The sequence below is a fragment of the Haliotis rubra genome, unplaced genomic scaffold, assembly GCF_003918875.1.
Source record: "Haliotis rubra isolate DU_JTF1 unplaced genomic scaffold, ASM391887v1 Scf114, whole genome shotgun sequence".
In the NCBI taxonomy this organism is placed as follows: domain Eukaryota; kingdom Metazoa; phylum Mollusca; class Gastropoda; order Lepetellida; family Haliotidae; genus Haliotis; species Haliotis rubra.
Genome location: NW_025765048.1, coordinates 2,162,968 through 2,188,129, shown reverse-complemented (window position 1 = coordinate 2,188,129; position 25,162 = coordinate 2,162,968). Strand labels below are relative to the sequence as shown.

The following is a 25,162-nucleotide window of genomic DNA, read 5'->3' as shown; positions in this document are numbered from 1 at the left end:
CGTGCAGTCTTCACGTGTGCAGGCCCTATACTACTCAACTAACTAAATCTAAAATCTAAACAGAAAATCTACTGAATCTACTGCATCTCAACCTTAACGATGTAAAACATATAACAGCCTCGGTATCTGAGGATGAATGTTTTGTTTCAGGGTAAAAAGACTTGATGCGGTGTGAACTGATGAGGACACAAGACCGTGACAATGAAAACTCCAAGACTGAATCAGCTGGCTGATATTCTGGTCGACCTCATGGGAGACGTCCCAGACTTCAGGGCCATCATATTTGCCCAGACTCGAGCCACGCGGCGGGGCCCTTGCTGACTGGCTCAACAATGGCGTTCACGTCCCAGGCGTTCTCAAAGACCTGAGCGCTTAGTTATTTCACCGGAGCACATGCGGCGAACAGATCGGTGGTAAGACACAGACTGACTGGATGGCTTGAGACAATGTCTTATTCATGTGTCCACTGACTTTATTTAATATACACAGACAATATTTGTAGTTAGGAATCATAATGGCCATATAGATTTACACGACTGAATGTGTTGTTCTTTGTCATATTCATGGTTTTGTCGGTTTGCTTATTATCCGACTAATAATTTATTGACCCATTATATTACCATACCAATCTTTTCTCTTAAAATGTGAGACCAGTGGCCGATCCGGGTTAGAATTGGTCTTCTTTAACCCATACTTGTCATAAGAGACTACTAGCGGGATTGGGTGGTCAGGCTCAAGCTTACTTGGTTGACACATGCTATCCCAATTCGTGAATCGATGCTCATGATGTTGATCACTGGATTTTATGGTCTAGACTAGATTATTTACAAACCCGACTCCATATAGCTGGAATATTGCTGAGTGTGGCGTTAATCAACAAACCGACCAACCAACCTAAAAGATGTGGCGGCGCTTTCCGGATTATATCTGTTACGTTATGCAGATAACTTTCCAGAAGACGTCTGTTACTGATGTCAGATACAGTGTCTTGAAATAGCCACTGGCCCGCTAGTCCGTTAGCTACGAGAACAAACCCAGTCGGGCCAGTAAATCTTCACAGTCACTGGCCCGACTGGCTAGTGAATTTTCTTGGCGTCATTTTGTAAATATATATATCTCTCTCCAACTTGTTAAGTTATATCACACTTTTGAATCATGCAATATTATGGCCTGATAAAAATGTTCATCATTTTAGCAGCTTAATGATATCTACATTCACATTTCGGACTAGTGAATTTTTTTGTGGGCTAGTAAAATTCAGGCATAGCTAGCCCGACAGGCTAGCAAAATTTGGAAACTATTTCGCACACTGTGTCAGAATAGTTCTCTGTGTTTCTTGAAAACGTCTACAACTACAACCATGTTCCTTGAACGTTTTGAAGTGACGATGTTTCTGGCATAACACTGTTACCTCCAGGCATGACCCAGACCCAGCAGGATAACGTGCTGGCCCGCTTCAGGTCGGGCAGGATCAAGTTGATTGTGGCTACCTCTATTGGTAACGAAGGCATTGACATCCCTGACTGCAACGTGATCGTTCCCTACAACCACACCGGCAATGAGATAACAACGCTCCAGGTTCGAGGTCAGTGGCCAGGTTATAGTACAACCAACCTCTTCATATCTGTACGGTGTCTGTGCTCGGTGTATGTGCTCTGTGTCTGTGCTCGGTGTATGTGCTCGGTGTCTGTGCTCGGTGTCTGTACATGTGTGTACGTATGGCAGTTATCAAGCGGAAATATTTCCTATATTCACCACTGTTTATGTTTTAAAGGTCGAAGCAGGAAGGTTGGCGGAAGAACTGTAAATCTTGCAGACGACAAAGTTCAAGAACGAAATTGTCGCAACCTGGTGAAAGAATATTTGATGAAACAGGCGGTCGACACCATCACTCGAATGCCCTATGACCGAGTTTCAAAGCTAATCAGGTTGTTTCAACAGGAAGTTCTAGCGGCAGCGGAAATCTCAGAGCGAGAAAGACAGGCTGATGCAAGGCAGGCGACACATGTGCAGTACTGTGTCATTTGTAAACATTGCCGGACAGAACTGACAACTGGTGACTTGATGAGAGTCATCAATGGAAGCCAGTATGTAGTGGTTGACAAAACCTTCACATCGAAAATAAATAGCCATGTGCCGAGACAGATAAATGACCAGCTAAAATTTGATGATGTCATTATGGCTGGCGGGATCTCGTGCATGAAATGCCATAAACCACTTGGAAGCCGAATCCTCGTCAGTGGCGTGGTGTTCTACACTCTGGGAATAAAGCATGTTCTATTTCTAATCGATGGAACTCAGGAACCTCAGAAGTTCAAACAGTGGTCGAAGGTCCCCTTCAAACCGAGACCGATGAGTACAGCAGATCAGCAGGAGTACAGCAGACCCTGAAGGAGACCACGCTGGTCTCAGTGAGCGATGAAGCAATGTGATGTATGGACTGTTTGTGATATGTAACGTGTTTGTTATGTACACGTTACTGACTGATTACTTTTTAACTGATATTCCGTTCAGTAACATCCACATGCCCTCGTGTATTTGCGAGGATTAAAGATAAAAAAATAAAACATTGTTATTACCTACGAGGGCGATCATATTTTTCATACGATTCCCTAGGGCAAAATATCACTTTGTCATGGTGACGTGACGTCATGAACAATGCTATGACGTCACGTTTCTTCTGTGAGGCTGCGTTCTCCATGCGGCGGCGGCGGCGGCGGCGGGTAGAGGGCCTATGTTTGAAAGTAGATTTGGGTTATTTTCCTCAATTTGACGACTTCGGTAATAAACAGAATATTATATTCGTGCCCATATTTAAGAAATACACTTCGCTCTACCACCATGTATAGTGTAATAAAACACACTTTTGCCCTGAACTATTATAACGTTAAAGCACTCGGACGCAAGCGTCCTCGAAAGTGTGTTTTATTACACTATACATTGTGGTAGGGCGAAGTGTATTTCTTTTCTAAGATGCCAAATTTAATACTTTCTAAAGATAATTACGATTAATTTAAGGCAGAAAACAAACGACGGTGTCGGTGACCTAAATTAAGAATCCTCGCACAGGGCTAACTGGCGCTGTTCTATTGATGTGTCTGCCCCCTACGTTAAAGCGAACGTTACCAGTAAAAAAAACCAAATGATAACAGTTTGATGACGATTTACGTTCGGATTAAATATCTTCTCTGAATTATTTTAATTACATCTGTCATTAACGTAAACCATATGGGGCAGTATGAACGTTGCATTTCTACTACCAGCGTAAGTTTAGATCAGTACATCCAGAGGAAGTTGAGAAGTCAAGCGACATTCCACAATTGCATTGTGGGAATGTAAACATTACGAACGTTACCGTGTCGCTGAAAAGTTGTGAGTCGAAATGACACATTTTAACCGTCGTAAAACATAAACGTAATGCTTCCACCAGTGATGTTAGCTGCGTGAAGCAACAGCAAACCAAGAAACTGGATGCAACGGTGTAGTTTACTGTAGGAGGCCGTACGAGGCGATGACAACTGACATGCATCGTGACGTCGCTTACATGGTGACGTAATGTAAAATGGTTTGATTACGAGGGGGCACACTAGAATGGCGCAGTGACGGGATAACGTCATTCAATTGTTACGTCATCAAAATACTATACCTTTATTGTCTGATAATGTATTTTTTTCTCGATTGTTCTAACCACTAGGCATCTTAGAACATACTATCTCGCTCGGGAAATACCAACAATTAAGCACCCGTGTCGTAAACATAGTATGACATGGGCACTCACATAATATCCTCTATGAGATGATCCCCAACGCTATATGCCTAACAGTACTGTGAAGCATTCGAGTCGTGGGGTCATCTCAAATTCAGTTGTTTTTGTTTCTTTTTTCGTTGTTGTTGGTTTTTAATCTTTAATCTTCGCAAAGACGCGAGGGCCTGTGGTAAGATAGTGCGTATAGGTGTTGTGCCTCATAAACAACTGTCGCCACACTTTTACTTCAAAAAAACCCCCACAACAGTCAAAATGTTAATGGCCAGGATTCCTCTCGGTCTGTGTTAGTGTTAAGGGATAGAAAATTAATTTAATATAAATACAATACGTTTTTTTCTATTTTCATGTTAGCTCTATTTTTATGAAATATGAAACTATATTGTCTTTATGACGTACAGATCACATGTATTGTCTCTGGTTATTGCAAATGTCTGATGGAGAGAAACGTGCCTCCATAGCCAACTATATGTCACTTTTATGGAGAAGGCAGCTGTTCCTCCAGTGTCATTACTGTATGGAAGGTTATAGCAGGACACCATACACCACGAGATGGTCCTCTACACAGTGTTGTCGAAGCCAGTTTGTATTATTTCATTAAGCAATTAATTAGAACTTTAGTTGTTGCTGTGATACAAACGTGTGATCAATTTAGAGAGTGTATAATCTATTATAATATATACATAACATATATATAGAACAAGCATATTTATACCATGTGTACACAAAATATATATAGTACATAGAATCGTGTTTACATAATACTGTTTTACTAAATTTAGGTTTGTGAATGATCATTGTACTGATGAAATTGGACTTCTGATATATTGTATTCTGTAACACATTTTGCCCATGTTTATCGTAACTATATTGTGTCTATCCCTATTTGGACTACATTGCGTCTATCCTTATCTTCAGTATACATGTGTCTACCCTTATCTTCAGTATATATGTGTCTATCCTTATCTTCAGTATATATGTTTATCCTTATCTTCAGTATATATGTGTCTACCCTTATCTTCAGTATATATGTGTCTATCCTTATCTTCGGTATATATCTGTCACCCTTAACTTCAGTACATATGTGTCTGTCCTTATGTGTACTACGTTGTCTTTGTATATTTGCGATTGGGAAAGCACGTCAGCTTATGGCCTTTCGTCGCTCTGGATTTAATTCCAGGTTCGATATCAAGCATTCCTGGTCAAAACTTTGTGATTACACTCACTCACTGTGTCCGTCCTGTGTGTCCCCACTCTAACTACTCTGGTGTAACAAATAAAGTCATTTGTTTGATGGTCAGAGTTGATCTTGTCTTCGTTGGACAATACAAGAGTCTTAAACACTTTTGGTTTGTCGCAGTTAGAGAAATTGGGGTTTAACACCGTGTGGATGTATGTGACTGAGGTTTCCAGTGCGGTTAAGAATGACGCTGAGCGTTGTTCCTCAAAGTTATTGAAACATTAACTTTACATGTGTCCATTAATAATCAATTAACCCATTAACAGTGGTTCATTGATTCCAGGTGGTATAATCTCTACACATTATGTTACTGGTAGATATTGAACATGGTATACAACGTCACATAGAATGTCCATACGTTACCAATATTCCAGCAATATCACGGCGGGGGACATCACAAATGGGCTTCACACATTGTACCCATGTGGGGAATCGAACCGGGTCTTCGTTGTGCCGAGCTTAACGCTTTAACCACTAGGCTACCCCCCACCGACCCACACCTGAAATAGAGTGAGTGAGAGTGTGCATGCATCTCGGCCGGGGACACTAGAAATGGGTTTGACACGTGTGGGGAACCTAGCTACCCCACCGCCACTACCTGACATGGAAATACAGGAGATCCGTGATGTCGTGATGTCTTCGTCATAGTTAGATCTGTGCATAAAGATTCAGGGTGACAAAAGAGTCTCCACAAACTGTATGGAAAGAGGTATGACGTCGACTTCCCCTTTGTGTCGAGCAATATTTCAGCAGCTCGAGGCTATGGTGTCCACATTCCACGACTTATGAGGTACAATTGAGCGTGCGATTTCAACAAATATCTCGAAGAACGGCATACGGCTGTTGTATACAGGTTGGAATAGCCCTAAATCCGCCATTTTCATTTTATGACGTCATCATCGAACACCTGGCTGACCTCATTTCACAGGGGTGTCAATGACCTTGAATGAGTTGACCTTGGATTAAACCACTTTCCCAGGGGTATTTTTAGATCAGGAGCATAGCAACCGAAAGAGAATGACATCATGGTAGTCATGTACATTTACATGTGTAAGAGTGCGATGTTCATCGTACAATATTGTGTGTATTTGTGACTATTTGAGAATAAATCAATTTTGGTTGTCATTGGTTGATGTGGTGTAACAAAGTCCTAACAAAAGGTAGGTGAAGGGAGAGCAGAGTGGCACAGTGGAAGCGCACTGGGCTCATAACCCAGAGGACCGTGGATCGAAACCACGCTCTGCTAACAACATGTTTTTAGAATTAGGGCTAGCAGACATCTATATAAAGGACAGAAACGGTGATTTAGCTTCATTTAGCCGTGGACCCGTGATAGTGACACTTCATCTGAAACCTCTGTGTGAGAGTCAGTATTCATTCTGAACAAGATAATGAACAGACGATACTGGAGACCCTATTTGGACGATCCTAAGAAATGGACCAAATATTACTATTTGCAGGCTAAAGGATATCCCAATCCCTTTAATAACGTGGATGATTATGTCATCTACTATGAGAAACAAGGGGTAAAGATAGACCTACCCCCTTCTACAGAAAAGTTTGCTCTCACGTCTCCAACCCAACAAGTCGTTCAACAGGCCAGAGCACGTATTCAGATGCAGGAGAATGGGGAAACTGAAGCCAAAATAATGACTTCCTCCCAGAGTCGCACAAAGAAACGGAAGACGTGTTTTTAGATAAAAGCAGCTCATAGACCACCATGCAGTCAGCAACGTGTCCCGTGTGCTATCAGACGTTTTCCAGAAGGGATGCCATGCTTAGACATCTCAGGAATCAACACAGACAAGCAATGCAGCCACCACCACGAGCACCACCACCACCACCGCCACCACCACCACCACCACCACGAGCACCACCACAACCGCCACCACCACCACCACCACCACCACCACCTATGATGCAACCAGTGCAACCACATGTGGGTGCTTTGGAAGAATGTAGACTGATACACCCCTTCACCATGATTGTCTCAGGGCCCACCTCCTGTGGGAAAACGTACTTAGTGAAACAGATTCTAGAACGCATGAACATTAAACCTTATCCTGAACGTATTATTTGGCTCTACAAACGATGGCAGCCCTTGTATAACACCATTCAAACCCATGTTTATCCCTATGTGGAATTTCATCAAGGCATTCCTTCTGATCTCGAAAAGGATGCGTTTCTGGACCCCATGTGGTGAATGTGGTGATCCTCGACGACTTAATGTCGACAGCGAGCAAAGATCCACGCATTACAGATCTGTTTTACGGAAGGAAGTCATCATCGTAATCTCTCAGTGATAGCCTTGAACCAGAATTTGTATTTCAGTAAGGATCCCACACAACGAAGAAACTGCCATTATCTGCTTCTGTTCAACAACCCTATCGATCAACAACCCATCATGACTTTGGCGAGGCAAATGTATCCAGGTAACACAGACCGTTTCATGGAGCCGTTTCAAAGGGCTATCCAGAAACCATATGGTTACTTGTTGGTTGATCTAAAACCCCAAACACCTCCCCATTTGCGACTTTGCCCCAATGCATTCAACTTAAAAGGAGACAACCAAGCTAAGACCATTCAGTCCGAGTTAGACTTTCGGCGTGAGCAGACGTGTGAAGAAAACCTCCCAACCATGCCATCTTGTGATGACTGTGGACTCATGTTTCAAGACGTGCATGATTTGCAAAAACACAGAAGAAACTGGTGTCCTGTAAAGTCTTCAGTGGGTCCACCGGGAATACCCCAAGTTAAAAGGAAGAGGGAGGAAGACGACAACTTCTCTCCTGTGAAGGCACCGCGTACACTGTCAGATTGTGACTATTGCGGTCAAGTGTTTAGCAATAACCACAACTTACAAAGACATTTACACGATAAACAATGTCCTGAAATGGAAAATGATGATGAATCATTAAACGATGTCACACAAAACAACAGGAAAAAAAAGATGGCTGATCTCGAAGAGCAAGGTATAAGACAAATGTATTCACGTACACGTGAGCTGAATAAAGACTTTTTGGATGAGAAACGACAGCTGTACATGAAAAGAGGTTTAAACGAAGACACGATTCAAGCCAAACTGAACAAATACATGTGGAGCACGTTTAAAGAGACGTATGCCTGGTTTATTACTTATCTGTACCATATGCAGTATGGTCCAAAGACACAAGGAATACTGAAACAAGTAGGAGACACAAATAATCTGTATCATGATGTGTTTTCCAAACTGTACCAATATAAGTCTTGGGTCGAAGGCTTGACCGAAGATGATAATGCAGACATAACATCTGATGAAGAGAGTGAAGGCCATGACGATTAGGAACGGTGATAAGACAACAGATGTAAAGTAAACTTCTGGGAGCGCTCCTATCCCGTAGTTGTACTCGTTTGAAACGGAGCTAATAAAAACATGAAATCAGTTTATCTTGTTTTTTTGTGATGTATACCTCGTTGGGAGCCACATTAACTTAGTGCGCCTAGTGGCAGCAAGATGCTCCCCGGGGAGTTGAGAATGGTAATATGGCTGTGATTGACATCCAAGGAAAAAGTTACCAGCCCTTTGAGCATGCATGCGCTATGGACTATAGTGCTATATAAATACCCATATAAAAATAATATACACCTGTGAGTTGTCATTTATGATTACTCTTTCATGCTAAGACTATACAATCACACCCCTTTCCTGATGGAATTTTAGAAAGTTGAAAGTTGCATTCCTAAATATGATGTACAAAAACCCCATGACCAGAACGCACATTTCAAAGCTGACACGCCCTAGCTAGCGTTCATTCTAACGAGCATTTTTATTTATGGGTGTTTTACACTCGCGAGAAATGTCGTCAGGCTATAACTGTCGACAGAAACCTCCCTCCCTCTGCCACAGCAGTGCCCCCGCCCCTCCCCTACCCCTCCCGCCACAGCATAGTCCCACACACGCAAATGTGGGTCACCAGATCGCGTCTCTGCTAGCACTGTGAGAGGGAGAGTGTTTTGCACGACACAATCCCAGATATAACATATGTTCTGTTTACATGGAAGGTGCAATATTAGTCTCATGTGTTTTGGTGGTTGATTCATTCAATACAATCACAAACATATGGGATTTGGGTATAACATCTCAATATCATCCCTGATTCCTAAATTTATCGCATTGCAAGGCAGGATACAATGACAATATGGATTGGATATTCAAATATGGAATGTGAATACCGGTAAGTTTGAAATACATTTGAAATTCTATTGAGTTGGGTTGTTTTGGTGATGGTCAAGACAAACTCAAACCATTTTCATGTGGCAATGAACGCTGATTGCATTGAACTAAAGTGTTATAAAACCCGTGAACTGAACCCGTGTCATTTCTTTTACACATATGAGTGCACATGTTAGACTAGACTAATGTTTAGTCTCTGAATGTATTATATTGATAGTAACAAACAAACATATTTAAATTGACAAGGAGCCCAAGGCAGACCTGGGGAAAATCTAGACTTCATTTAGAGCCTGAGCAGTGCAGGGAGGGCTAGGCTGTAGGCAAAAAAAATATGGGTCAGGGACCGTGAGACAGGCTAATGTTAGACCCACGATTTTGAGTACAACTTGAGGAGGTATCATATTACACCTCGGCTGAGTGAGACGAGGGAAGTGTGTGGAGGCTGCGAGTGTTAGTTCACCATGCCTCAACGGCGCGCGCTCTGAGATGACAGATTTTCTCCACAGGCCGCAGAAAAGGTTATTGAGTATAGAAAATATAAACATTTTGTAAGAGGACAAAATTATAACTTCAACTGACTGTCAGAGGGTTTTTTTAATAGGTAAAATTGAAACCGGACGAAACTAGTTTGTGGTCAGTGGTCCAGTGAACCCCAATAGTTGTTCTACGCTGATTGGCCTAAATTAATGGCGTGATGTCATGGTGTGATGCTATGATGTGTTTCCCACGGGACGCGCGGTCATTGACCCCTCGGTCAGGGTGAGTCACACCGGAGTGAGTTGGCTGTATGCTGATTGGTCCAAATTAATGGCGTGATGTCATGGTGTGATGCTATGATGTGTTTCCCACGGTCATTGACACCCCTGTGAAATGAGGTCAGCCAGGTGTTCGATGATGACGTCATAAAATGAAAATGGCGGATTTAGGGCCATTCCAACCTGTGTACAACATACGGCTCTGGCTCAGTTCATTGACAAACCCGCAAGGGCAAACCCAGAGGGAGGCAACCGCGATTAAACCACTTGGGAAAATTATGTCCATTGTTCTTAAATAAGAATGCCCTCGTGGTGTAAGCCGTTTAATCACCCTCACTGCGTAGGACATCGTATACGGTAGTTATTTAAATAAATAAACTTTGTTTTTTTTTACTCTTTTAACCATTACATGAAAGATGTCATTCTCTTCCCACAGAGGTTACTCCTGTCATATCTTCCTACATAACCTCTGTTCTAATACGGCCCTTTCATGGTGTGAGCGTTCAAGACTCGTGATTGGAGACAATCAGATTTAGTTGTGCAATCAGCGACGTTGTTTCAAAAGTGATCATTCGCAAGGCCTCGGTAGTTTCCGTATGCTTCGAGAAAACTAAACTTCTTCCCCTGCGCGATGCGCAAACGTTTCTTCTAGACAGAACTCAGTCATGTTATGGCGGATCAGTGGCGTCTCCATCGCCCTCGTTGACAACGGACAAGCTAGCCATTAAACGTCTTGTGTGTAACATCAACACAAGTCACCGGCAGATGGGGGATATTTGTGGCCCCACATTTGCTTGTGTTAGTTAAGTTGAATCTAAGTCGATGTAACAGGCTTTCTGATTGGATGGAAAGAAGGGAGATAATTCGTGTTGCGATCTTTTGCCGCTAGGGGATTTTACGAGAACCGGGAAATATGGCCGTATTAGAACAGAGGTTACGTAGGAAGATATGACAGGAGTAACCTCTGTGGGAAGAGAATGGAAAGATGTGTGGTTAGTCTTATGCGGAACATCAAATTCATTCTTAAAAAACTTTTGGTTAATTAATACTGAGCGATTAAAAGTTGCCAAAAAGTCGCCTGCTTCACTCGCGCCCGCCAACGAAACCACAGACAGGTTACGTAACTCTGTCGCAAGAGCACTGCAGTGACGTCATATGAGGACGGATTAAAGTGTGTAACAAGCTCGTCATTCTGATGATTTCTCGACATCAACGAAGACATGCTGAATCGTTGCGTTGTCATCAATTGCTCCTTGGGGTCGGGCGATGGTGTCACCACGCACAGATTTCCACAGGATCACCTGTAATACGCACCAGCGACAAGACGTTTGCTTTGCTAGTGGCCGCTACAATTGTTAGGGTTTGCTATGTGCAGAGTAACGGCTCGCTTCAACTGAAACTACTTTTCACCACCTGGTCTTTACGCACAAATTGTGTAAGTAAAGCCAAACGTTATGCTTTTTTGGCGCGAATTTAACATCAAATTACTATTTTGAAGTTAACGTAGCTCTGAAATGGAGTTTTATAAACTGCAATAAATGTTAATGTATTGATTCCACTATTGCGGTGACCATTAGCAACCAGTAACAGACACCGTAGCAAACCGTATTTACGCACATGGCTTACCGTTAGCGACCACAGTATGAAACTTACAAAATGTTGTAAATGTTATATCATATCAGCTTTTCATCGTGATTACGGCCAATGCAGTTAACAATCATGTTATTGTAATGCTTCTTGAAAATGTATATATAAGTTGAATTTCTCTTTACGTCAAATTTAGATAATAATAAACAAATGAAATCGAAAGCACTGTTTGGAATCAAAGGGTTATACATTAGTAAATTCACATTTAAAACAATTCTTTTGAACACACTCTCATTTACAAATTCTTCTTTTAAATACTGGCTATCTATGATTGACAAGATTTTTACTATATAGCGTATAAATGTGATAAAATGTACCTGTCACCTTGACTCAACCAATGTTATTCAGCCGTAGCGAGACGTTACTCTGCACATAGAAAACAGGTGTTGTAGTCAAAAGGGCCAAAGGACAAAAGGGCCAAAATTGAAAAAGTCAAAAGGGCCAACAGACAGTCAAAAGGGCCATAGACTTAGGTCAAAAGGGCCATAGACTTAGGTCAAAAGGGCCATAGACTTAGGTCAAAAGGGCCATAGACTTAGGTCAAAATGGCCATAGGTAAAAAAAAGAACATACAAACTAATATATATTTTATGTTTTATTATATTAATATTTATTATTATTATTTATATTTTTGTTTTGTATTTGTGTCAATATGGAAATATGTAAATAATAACAAAAGTAATACTTTTTAGTGTGATCATCATACACACGACAGTTGAGTGGTTCAAATGTTCAAATGGTGGTTCAAGTGGTTGAAATGTTCACAATTCACTCACCTTTAGAGATCACCTCAAACATCATCACAAGACACATCATCATACACATTCCACTGCAATCATTCCACTGACGTGGTAGGGCCATAGATACGTGAGCACATGTTCAAGAGCGCAGCAGGGCCCAGTTCCCCATCCTTATACATTTGCCATGCCTCAAACAGTTCTTCCTGATCTTTCTTGACGCAAACGTCTTGATGTTCTGCAGCACTTCTAGTTTTCCTCCTCTAATTTAAATTTAAAATAGACGTTTTTCTCCAATGTGATATTTTGACGAATACAGGGGCGTAGCTACCATTATAAAGTCTTGGCTTACACATGGTTTTTGCTACGAAAGTTGATCAAGCCCTCAATACTGTCTAAATATATAGCTTTGCAACCTATTGAGCAAGCCCTCAATACTGTCTAAATATATAGCTTTGCAACCTGTTGAGCAAGCCCTCAATACTGTCTAAATATATAGCTTTGCAACCTGTTGAGCAAGCCCTCAATACTATCTAAATATATAGCTTTGCAACCTGTTGAGCAAGCCCTCAATACTATCTAAATATATAGCTTTGCAACCTGTTGAGCAAGCCCTCAATACTATCTAAATATATAGCTTTGCAACCTGTTGAGCAAGCCCTCAATACTATCTAAATATATAGCTTTGCAACCTGTTGAGCAAGCCCTCAATACTATCTAAATATATAGCTTTGCAACCTGTTGAGCAAGCCCTCAATACTGTCTAAATATATAGCTTTGCAACCTGTTGAGCAAGCCTCAATACTATCTAAATATATAGCTTTGCAACCTATTGAGCAAGCCTCAATACTATCTAAATATATAGCTTTGCAACCTGTTGAGCAAGCCCTCAATACTATCTAAATATATAGCTTTGCAACCTGTTGAGCAAGCCCTCAATACTATCTAAATATATAGCTTTGCAACCTGTTGAGCAAGCCTCAATACTATCTAAATATATAGCTTTGCAACCTATTGAGCAAGCCCTCAATACTATCTAAATATATAGCTTTGCAACCTGTTGAGCAAGCCCTCAATACTATCTAAATATATAGCTTTGCAACCTATCCGGCGAACACGAAAAAAGAATGGCTTGCTACTCGCCTGGAATGGGAACAGGTCAAAAGGGCCAAAGGACAAAGTGGCCAAAACTGGAAAAGTCAAAAGGGCCAAAGAAAAGTAAAAAATTCCAAGGGAAAGTCAAAAGGGCCAAAGAAAAGTCAAAAGGGGCAAGGGAAAGTCAAAAGGGCCAAAGGAAAATCAAATGGGCCAAGGGAAAGTCAAAAGGGCCAAGGGAAAGTCAAAAGGGCCAAGGGAAAGTCAAAAGAAGGGCCAAGGGAAAGTCAAAAGGGGCAAGGGAAAGTCAAAAGGGCCAAGGGAAAGTCAAAAGGGCCAAGGGAAAGTCAAAAGGAATAGTAATAATCATGAACCATCACTGAACTTTGACCTCCAAATCTAAACGAAATGTACACTGAACGCAATTATGTCTTTTTGTTTTCGATTCCGTGGCGCTAAGAAAAGACCTGATCATAAATAATTACCAGCAACTATATAATAGCCCGGATTAAACATACTGGATATATTATTGCCTGCCTTGTGACTTGTGTTTCACATACGCAAACTGGGTACTGCCCTGTTGTAAACGCAACTTGTTCCGTATACCAGTTTAGACTTGGCCTTCAGGAGTTACTTCCCTTTAAAGAAGCAGACGAAACTCTTCAGCACGATGTTGTGTACTGAATTGTGATATTGAACCTTGTTTTTAGCAATGCCTTTGTTGAAGTTAACGTTATCGTTAGTAAGTATGTAACATATTTTACAATAGTTCCCACAATAATCGAGAAAACAACCGATGTCCTTGAGCGTTTGAAACGCTTATCTGGTTGATCCAGTAATCATTTGCTTGTCTAAATGGTCCATGTAAATCTCGCCTCGATCAAGATATTTCTTGATTACTCTTGATTAGTTCTTTTCTGTCACAAATTAAATGTGCATTAGTAAAACAAAATCCCCTTGATCTGGAACACATCCCCCCAAATATCGCCAGACTCGTTTGAACTCAAAGTCTGTCAGTCAACCTACGGCTACGCTGTTCTATTTCCGGCCTGGGGTACGTGGGTTTTTCCCGGAAACGCGGTCAATATAAGGTATGCATAATACGATCGCCTCTATTCAAAGCGAAACCAAAAGTGAGAATTTGGAGTTCCGAGAAGCGTAAGGTAGGAAATACCCGTGCTATCAGATCACATGAGACACGTAATGCTCACCCATATCATGCATATATAAATCTTAAATGGTAGTTTAACGGGCACCAGGGCTTCAGAGCAGCTTTTGTCAACCAAATTCTCCCCATCGACTCAGAGATTGTCGTTGCACAATCAAAGGTAAGCCTAATTATACAAATTGTTGAAAGTTGATTGATATATGCACCAGTATCACAGCATTGATCATAATAATTATCATAACATATATGTCCATTGTGTATTACAACTATAGACTGTTGATAGTTATCTCTTCCTGATATCTCCAACATGGAGGCAATAAAAAAACATGTGGTCTGTGATGAGCATCACTAACAGTAAGAGGAAATAAACTAGTCTTGACAATCATGATAATACCTTATGGAAAACTAATAACAGTTATAGCCTAGATAGACTTTCTGAACCTCTATGAACTAAATTTTAACATGAAAATTTATTACACTATTTTGACACTTTTTTTGATAACCTATTGACAAAAAATAACTTTAAAACATGAAATTATATACTAATTGAACTAAACATTTTTCTGTATCAACAATTGTATATATATATATAGTATATAGTCTTTATTCATGTTAATGTAGGCCATCGGCCCATGGTGCAACGTTATACATTGGCAGCTTTCGAGCTGTAGCGACGACGATAGTTAGCATAGAAGATAAACAAGGCAAGATTTCTTAAAACCAGAGGAGTAGCATTACTCATCAGTCGATTAAATTTACACAAGGTTGAATGGGTGAAAACATCGACAGGAATAAAACGTTTACGTAGATGATCATAGGCTGTACAAATCAGTAAAAAGTGGTACTCATTTTCTACATAGTTACAGGAACACATTTCATAATTAATCATTGATCGATTACTGACCTCCGATTATCAATCTGCATTTTTCTAGCGCTAACCCGTGAGCACTAGTTCTGGCACACCTAATAAGATGACATGCAATGAAGACATCCATATCAGCATAAAGGGATAGATTCAGATTATACAATAAAGTTAAGTGTGATTCACTGTAATTAGTTGAATGGTACAAGATGAAAGGTTTCTGTTCTCTATCTCACAATCAGCCATATATTGGTGTGACCCATGTCACCAGGTTCAGGTTGTGTCTCGGATTGTTACGTCCCCAGGTGTGTACTAGCCTCTAAACACAATCAGCCATATATTGGTGTGACCCATGTCACCAGGCTCAGGTTGTGTCTCGGATTGTTACGTGGTGTGTACTAACCTCTGAACACAATCAGCCATATATCGGTGTGACCCATGTCACCAGGTTCAGGTTGTGTCTCGGATTGTTACGTGGTGTGTACTAGCCTCTGAACACAATCAGCCATATATCGGTGTGACCCATGTCACCAGGTTCAGGTTGTGTCTCGGATTGTTACGTGGTGTGTACTAGCCTCTGAACACAATCAGCCATATATCGGTGTGACCCATGTCACCAGGTTATGTCTCGGAGGTGGTGCATGCTGGCATCTGAACACAATAGGAACAATTTGTGTGGTCTCTTATATTTCTCAATGATTATATTTGAAAAGTGATTGGTTCTGTTGACATGACATGTATGTTTGCAGCACAGCTTCAACCATGGCTGCTGCTAGTGCTGCTGCAGCTCCTGAAGATTTGAAAAAGAAGACCCAGTCACTGGAAGAACAGGTCTTCATCATAGACATGATGAAAGGCACATTTGAAGACTATCTTGCACCATCGGCTATCATCGATGACATTTCTTTACCAGGTAAAGCCACACAATTTTTGTTGTTGATTGTGTCCCTGGGAGGGATGGATATTGCCTAGACTAACAACTAGTCTCTGAAATGAACATATTTTACTGAAAAAAGTTCATAGTAAAAAAAATATATATATAATGAAAAGGAGCCCTGAGACTTTCTTCATTTTCAGAAGCTGAGGAAATCTAGACTTGCCATATTTTCTAGACTTGTGTGGGCTTTCTTGGATATATTTGCTTCAGGGTCTGTACGAGAGACTAGATATTGCCCTGATTTTCATTATGCGATATATTGCAAAAACTTATGAGAGATTGCAATACATATTGTGATATATTGAGTGGAAGGTTTCTGCTCAAGTGCGTACATCATAAATTCATAATAGCTCTCTGTGTGCGACATCATTGTCTTAGTTGCTGTTACACGATACTTTCAGGCTCCCCGTTCCCATTGTGTATGGCTGTATGCCAATTGTTTACAGATAAATAAGATGATATAGAGTCTTAAAGTGGAATGTTTAATTGAGGTATTGCAACAGAGTTTTGCGAACATAATGATAAAGGTAATAGTATAACATGATTTTCATGGTCAGTGTTGTTTGCTTCAACAGAATGCACTTCAATGCAGTATGTATTTATTGTTACTGTATGTCAGTGATTCCTTCAGATTCAACTCCAATATTAACATGTGTTTACATGAACTATTGCAAAACGAAACAAAAACATGATTTAATTGAACTACTTGAGCATAAATTCGCATGTGACCTCCAATTACTAAGATCCTTGACTAGAATGTCATTATACAGTACTACAAAATTTATAAGACTTAGACTTTTATGATAAATTAATGTCACATGTCCCATTATGAAACAAACAAAAAATAACAAAATACTGTGAATTGTGAAATGGTCACTGAGAGCCAGAGGCCCTACCAATAAGTCCAAATAAAAAAATGGTCCATTTGAGGTCACTTAACTGCTCTAAATGAAACCATTGAAATCCACAAAACGTAAAGCATTTGACAGAATATTTGGCTCTTTTGGAGCCACTTATAATGACACTTCCACTTGTAATATGTCACATGAAACGAAGAGAAATGAAAATATATTTGGCACTTTTAGATCACATTTTTTGCAATGGAAATCAAGGGCAGATAATTCAAAGGGAGTTAACTTTGGATGACCCAATATATTGCAGAATCTGAACCATACCTCGATTATCATATTGGTAGATACTGTACCGGTTTACCGGTAATGTTGCACAGTCCTAGTCCCTGGTGTTAATTGTGTCCCCTGATGATGTGGATTGTGTCCCCTTATGGCGTGGATTGTGTCCCTTGATGATGTTGATTGTGTCCCCTGATGGTGTTGATTGTGTCCCGTTATGGTGTTGATTGTGTCCCCTGATGGTGTTGATTGTGTCCCCCCTGATGATGTTGTTGATTGTATCCCCTGATGGTGTTGATTGTATCCCCTGATGGTGTTGATTGTATCCCCTGATGGTGTTGATTGTGTCCCCTGATGGTGTTGATTGTGTCCCCTGATGATGTGGATTGTGTCCCCTGATGATGTTGATTGTGTCCCCTGATGATGTTGATTGTGTCCCCTGATGATGTGGATTGTGTCCCCTGATGGTGTTGATTGTGTCCCCTGATGGTGTTGATTGTATCCCCTGATGGTGTTGATTGTATCCCCTGATGGTGTGGATTGTATCCCCTGATGGTGTTGATTGTATCCCCTGATGATGTTGATTGTATCCCCTGATGGTGTTGATTGTATCCCCTGATGGTGTTGATTGTATCCCCTGATGGTGTTGATTGTGTCCCCTGATGATGTTGATTGTGTCCCCTGATGGTGTTGATTGTGTCCCCTGATGATGGTGTTGATTGTGTCCCCTGATGGTGTTGATTGTATCCCCTGATGGTGTTGATTGTATCCCCTGATGGTGTTGATTGTCCCCTGATGGTGTTGATTGTGTCCCCTGATGTTGATTGTGTTGATTGTGTCCCTGATGATGTTGATTGTATCCCCTGATGGTGTTGATTGTGTCCCCTGATGATGTGTTGATTGTGTCCCCTGTATGGTGATGGTGATTGTTGTCCCCTGATGGTGTGGATTGTGTCCCCTGATGGTGTTGATTGTGTCCCCTGATGATGTGTTGATTGTGTTGTCCCCCTGATGGTGTTGATTGTATCCCCTGATGGTGTGGATTGTGTCCCCTGATGGTGTGGATTGTGTCCCCTGATGGTGTTGATTGTATCCCCTGATGGTGTTGATTGTATCCCCTGATGGTGTTGATTGTATCCCCTGATGATGTTGATTGTATCCCCTGATGGTGTTGATTGTATCCCCTGATGGTGTTGATTGTATCCCTGATGGTGTTGATTGTGTCCCCTGATGGTGTTGATTGTGTCCCCTGATGATGGTGTTGATGATGGATTGTGTCCCCTGATGATTGTGGATTGTGTCCCCCCCTGATGGTGTTGATTGTATCCCCTGATGGTGTTGATTGTATCCCCTGATGGTGTTGATTGTGTCCCCTGATGGTGTTGATTGTGTCCCCTGATGGTGGATTGTGTCCCCTGATGGTGTTGATTGTATCCCCTGATGGTGTTGATTGTGTCCCCTGATTGATTGTGTCCCCTGATGGTGTGGATTGTGTCCCCTGATGGTGTTGATTGTGTCCCCTGATGGTGTTGATGTGGTGTTGATTGTATCCCCTGATGGTGTTGATTGTATCCCCTGATTGATTGTCCCCCCTGATGGTGTTGATTGTATCCCCTGATGGTGTTGATTGTGTCCCCCCTGATGGTGTTGATTGTGTTGATCCCCTGATGGTGTTGATTGTGTGATGTTGATTGTGATGGTGTTGATTGTGTCCCCTGATGGTGTTGATTGTGTCCCTGATGGTGTGTTGATTGTGTCCCCTGATGATGTTGATTGTGTCCCCTGATGGTGTTGATTGTGTCCCCTGATGGTGTTGATTGTATCCCCTGATGGTGTTGATTGTGTCCCCTGATGGTGTTGATTGTGTCCCCTGATGGTGTTGATTGTATCCCCTGATGGTGTTGATTGTATCCCCTGATGGTGTTGATTGTATCCCCTGATGGTGTTGATTGTATCCCCTGATGGTGTTGATTGTATCCCCTGATGGTGTTGATTGTATCCCCTGATGGTGATGTTGATGTTGATTGTGTCCCCTGATGGTGTTGATTGTGTCCCCTGATGGTGTTGATTGTGTCCCCTGATGGTGTTGATTGTGTCCCCTGATGGTGTTGATTGTATCCCCTGATGATGTTGATTGTGTCCCCTGATGGTGTTGATTGTATCCCCTGATGATGTTGATTGTGTCCCCTGATGGTGTTGATTGTGTCCCCTGATGGTGTTGATTGTGTCCCCTGATGGTGTTGATTGTATCCCCTGATGGTGTTGATTGTGTCCCCTGCTATGGTGTGGATTGTGTCCCCTGATGATGTGGATTGTATTCCATTGTATAATTCCCCATCTTGTGATCACCCACTGAAATATCTTTAACCACGTCCATGGTTGATCTTGAACTTGGTGTCAGTTTAGTGCAGCTGTTAAATTGGTAGCATTAAATTTAACTTAAAACAATTTCAAAAGTATTTTCACCCTTATGGTAGGCCAGTTAAGCTTGTTCATGTTACAGAATGTTAGTTTCTGTAGAGATGGCAAGACAGTTTGACCTTGTCAATCAATGGCCTCTGTCCATTACAGTGTGGATCAGTGATCATGTCTTCATACACTAGTTTCCTTGGACATTCACAGTTCTTTGAATGCACCCTTCATACAACTTCGGTATTGCAGACAGACATATACAACCTTCACTTGTTCACGGTCTCACTCAAGTACTTATAGGCCTCTCTGTTTATTCCAGAAGCCATAAAAGAAGAAATTGAAGGTTTGGAAAATAATGGAAAGAGGCCCAAAGCTGCAAAAAAGTTGGTGAAGGCAATTTTGAAGGAGCCTGAGGAACGTGTGCCATTATTTCTAGCTGCACTGAGACCTGCTGGTATGTTAACTGAAGAAAGTTTGAAAGGGGTGTCATTCATTATTGAGATATTGGTGTGTTGAAATGATTTTCTTCACCAGCTGAAATGAGCATGGAAATGGCCATGGTCTACCATGGTTAAAAAAAAGACCATGGTGTACCATGGATTCAAGGCTAATGAACTGCAAGCCTGTTGAACTGTGTTGAATGATAATTGTGTACTCATAGTAGTGTTAGATTTCCTTCAGTGATGGAAATAAGGCCTTCTTCAATGTCCTGTTTTTGTGTGTCGTATCTTGTGGGTGAGGTTACTACTGAGACATGTATGGCATTATGACAACTTATGTAATTTTCCGCCTGCCTCTGACTCCAGGATGACTGCTGTGTAATAACATATATATTTGATGGTTCAATTTTCTCACTACATAAAATTTTCAATTTCAGGTTTTCAGCACTTTCTCAATGTTCTTGATGATCGGCCTGGAAATACAGACATGGATAAAGCTTCTGAAAAGTATGAGCTCTTGCTGAAATTACTGCAAGGGGATTTGGTACACAAAATAATTCCATCAGATATAGTTAGTAACCTCATTCCATTATTCAACAGTGGCGATGATGAAGAGATTCTTGCGATAGAGGTAAGGAGAGGTCCAGAACATGCATGTCGTCACATGTTTCGTTGTATGGCAAGGAAAGACCCACACTGGCCGATAATATTTATGGATGCTTTGAATACACAGAACCCAAGACTGTGTGCCAAGCTAGACCCAGATAGATATGATGACAACAGTGAGTATATAATAATATATATGTATATATATATACTTAAAGGCATATACTTAAAGTTATTGTGACACAAAAACAGTAAACAAAATCAGTTGAATGAAATGATATTACATGGAAAAACAACTGTCTCAATGACCAACAGTCCATAAGAACAGTGAATCTGGTGTATGTAAATGAACAAGAACACCTAAGTGGGGTCACATGGTCAGTGGGGAAGTGTCCACCTTGTGCATTGATGCAGGCCTGGCACCTTCGCCTCAGTGAGACTGCTACATGTTGATGAAAGTCCCAGGAAAGATCATTCCATATCTTAGGAAGGATTTGGAAGAGTTACTGAGATGTTTGTCGGATTCAGAGCTTTTTAGTGGGTGACAAATCAGGGGATCTTGCAGGCCAGGTTAACACACTAACGTTATTCTGATTAAGATACTGCTGTAGAATTTGGGCACGATGTAGTCTGGCTTCTTGTTGAAATGTCACTCCATGGCTGTTCTTTTGCAAAAGCCGTATAGCAGCCATTTGCAAACTTGCGGTACCTCACATCATTCCCCAAGTTCCCCTCAATAACAATCATTGGCCTCCTAACTGCAGCTGTTATCTGACCCCATATCATAACACCCCCATCTCCAAAATGATCCCCTTCCTTTCACTGCTTTTGCCAGAAATAATGAAACGCAGGAACCGCAGTTATGATAAATACGTAACATTGCATATATAGTGGAATTCCAGGCTGCATCAATGACATATTTAGTCAAAGTGTTATCACTCGTACTATGTGATAGAATTCCAGGCTGCATCAATGATTTAGTAGACAGAGCTTCTGACGTGAGAGTGGTAGCTGCATGTACATATTCATTCTCACTCTCCATAATTCAAGGTCACTTTCAGTCATAGAACAAATGAGTCAATAATTACTGTTTCAATCTTGAAAAGACAAAATACAGCTGCTATTTCAAGCTGTATATGCCTGGGGAAATCAAGGAGGAGTTTACTGTGAATAGAGAACAACTTTGTATTGTCACTGATATTTAATCTGAATTTGAAATCATTTTTGAAAAGATCAGTTTGCATGTTGGTAATACATATGAGATTTTCTTAAAGGGCAAGTGTACACGAAAATTAACCTTTTTGTCTTGCACTTTTTCATCATAAAAAGTGTTTATCAAGTAGTTTTATATCCAAACCTGTACATATATCAGAAGTAACTAATTTATTATTTGCGTTATATTAATTCATATTTTCAACATTTACCAAGAGTTCTATGTCCACAATAAACACACCATGGCTTATGTCCCTTGGAAATGACGTCATTGGTGCCCAAACGATAAACGAATGACGTCGTCAGACCTTATTAGACCCATTTCACGTGGTGCAGGTATAGGTGTGGTTCTTGTGTCTCGATGCGCAGGCAACTGTTTTAATCCACCTGTTGCTTGGCCGTCAGCTGACTATGTGGTCAGTTCTACACTGTTATGACGTTGCAGTTTGAAAAAACGTATACATTGTACTAAAAGTGTTACCATGTAACCAAATTGTATAACATATTTAACCTGAGTCGGTCGCCTTTCCAACAGTATCTTTTTTCATGAAACCTAAAACGTATATGCACTACATCTTGCTTGCCATCGGTGAATGTGCCGGCATTCTACGTTTGTTACTAAAGTTCTTACATAAATCGTACGATATGTCCCTCCTCTTCCACCTTCACTTTGATATCGATAATACATATCCAAATACATCACACAGATAAACGTAATTTGCAGTTTTGAACAGTGTTTGAAATTCGTTTTTCTATGATATCATCCGCTAATTGTATATAAAATTTACTGAAAAGTACATGCATCGTAAATCTCGCCAGTTTTGACACGTTACTAAATCACCATTCACTGCGTTTTGCGTAATTTATGTTTTGTCTTAATTCAAATGTCAAATTTTACTGGGAGAATTGAATTTAAAAGAAAAAGACGTGATCATTGTGATCAGCGCGGTAGTTTTGTTGTTGCATGATCGAATCACCAATGCTCGTTCTGAAACATTATCGATGAACCGAGAATCGCAGAGAATGTTTTGGAAAATACGCAAACGTCAAAGTGAATTTTCAGCCATATTACATAGTGTTTATAAAATCACATGTATGTCGGTTATGTTTCGTCCATAAAATCAATTGTATAATTCAACACCATCTTCCTTACACGAATCCCTGAATTCCTCATACAGTTAAAAAAAACACTGACAAATGGACTCTGTCACCAATACGTGTTTCAGTGAAATCTAACGAAATATATCGAGGATATGAGATGCCGCTGTGAAAGAAAACTTGTTTGAAATGTATACAAAGCCAATCTCAGATTTTACTCAGTGTATCCGTTAAGCCTCGTGTTGCATACAATGGCTCATTAGTTTTAGAACATGCATGGAAAGGTATCGTAGCAATAGCGATAGTTAAATGAAAAAGGTGTATTCCAATGATTTTCTAGATTCATCACAACATATTATAGTTTTTGAAAGCATGCCGCCATAACTGACGAAACTCACGCTACAACGATGACGGTACTTCTCTTAATTTCCGACTATTTCCCTTGGTCACAATGAAAACAAAAAGAACATAACAACCAGCAGACTGACAGAATTTTCGGACTACTTACATGTCACATTTATGCATATACGTTGCAACAACGAAAATTTCCTTCAAAACTCAGGCCTACTTCGGTCGTTGTCAGTGAACACGCCATTTTGAAAAAGTCGCCTCCGATAGTGATGTCATACGGACGTCAACATTGTTATACATATTTGGTATTTTCATTGAGTCGAGGTTATGAATGAAAACACACACGCTCAATCCGGATCCTGCTGCTTACATTTTCTGTTCTTATGCTTCTTTCGTATTTTCAGAAACTCTTTTTCACGTGATTAATATCAGTATTATTATCTTTTGATTTGGGACTAGACAGGAGACCAGTTTAAATCAAGTGGCACCAATTACGTCATAATCAAAGGGCGGTAACTCTGGCCTGTTTAGCTCGGCAAACAAATACCTCATATTGGCATAACATTTCAGCACTTATTTTGAGGGTTATACTTACATTGTAAGAAAAATGAGTGTATATTTTCAAACATTGGTATTAACTAATTAAAACAGTTTACTTTGATTCACATAAGAATAAATGTGATTTATTCGTGTACACTTCCCCTTTAACTTAATCTAAACTCTGTGATAGTGATATAGACAGGAATACATTTCATGTTAGGAAACATATTAGTGGGCTTGAAATATCATTTTGTGACAACAATGTTGACAACAACATTGTAACTTAGTTCTCTTACTATAGATGAGTCTGGTGGTGAGGACGATGACGATGACAATGATGATGATGACAATGATGAAGACGGTTTGTAAAAGATCACAATATTTTACATGCAAGGAAAATAAATACATTAGCCCTTGCCTTTATTTATTATGGATAATTTACAGTGATTGAGTGATTATCAAGGAAATGAAGCGTGCTGCTAAAACATTTCTTGAACTTCTCTCATCTGTGTTAGAATAGCGTGACAAAGATCATTCTTATGGATGACAACTTCTTTATTACACATACATTGTAAAATATCATACTTGTCTTTGTCTACTCTTAAACAGTTATTCCTTTGTACTTTATAGATTCCTCGACAACCACTGGAGCAAGAAGCCTCATGTCATCTGTTTCTCAAACTAGTCCTAAAGGTAGATTATGACATTGTTGTGTCAGATGTAAGGGAATATATTCTTAGGAATAAAATGTATTCAAATTATACATGAATTACACTGGAAATGCCATGTGATTGTTTTGCTACGAAGTTATTTATTTTTGTTTTGCCACCCGAGGGGATTCCGAGGAAGAAGACATCATCTGAAGTTTCTAATGTTTGCATGTCATCAAGGTATAGCTGGAATATTATAGAAAATGGCATATAGCAACCACTTACCTAATACATATTCACTCTATC

General features: G+C 40.5%; 2 protein-coding genes across 2 annotated transcripts in view; both read left to right on the top strand.

Moving 5' to 3' along the window:
• Positions 1-376: 376 nt before the first annotated feature.
• Positions 377-2,489, top strand: LOC124253279 (probable ATP-dependent RNA helicase DHX58). The gene is made up of 3 exons (XM_046687025.1): positions 377-413; positions 1,418-1,585; positions 1,775-2,489. The coding sequence occupies exons 2-3, from the start codon at positions 1,420-1,422 to the stop codon at positions 2,389-2,391; spliced, it is 783 nt and encodes a 260-aa protein (XP_046542981.1). The 5' UTR covers positions 377-413; positions 1,418-1,419; the 3' UTR covers positions 2,392-2,489.
• Positions 2,490-14,620: 12,131 nt separating this feature from the next.
• Positions 14,621-25,162, top strand: part of LOC124253224 (probable ATP-dependent RNA helicase DHX58) — a 33,501-nt gene continuing 22,959 nt past the window's right edge. The window contains exons 1-6 of the mRNA XM_046686948.1: positions 14,621-14,778; positions 16,230-16,393; positions 20,279-20,413; positions 20,837-21,181; positions 24,508-24,567; positions 24,837-24,899. Coding sequence (XP_046542904.1) covers positions 16,243-16,393; positions 20,279-20,413; positions 20,837-21,181; positions 24,508-24,567; positions 24,837-24,899 — 754 coding nt within the window. The 5' untranslated portion in view covers positions 14,621-14,778; positions 16,230-16,242. The remainder of the gene's footprint in view (positions 14,779-16,229; positions 16,394-20,278; positions 20,414-20,836; positions 21,182-24,507; positions 24,568-24,836; positions 24,900-25,162) is intronic.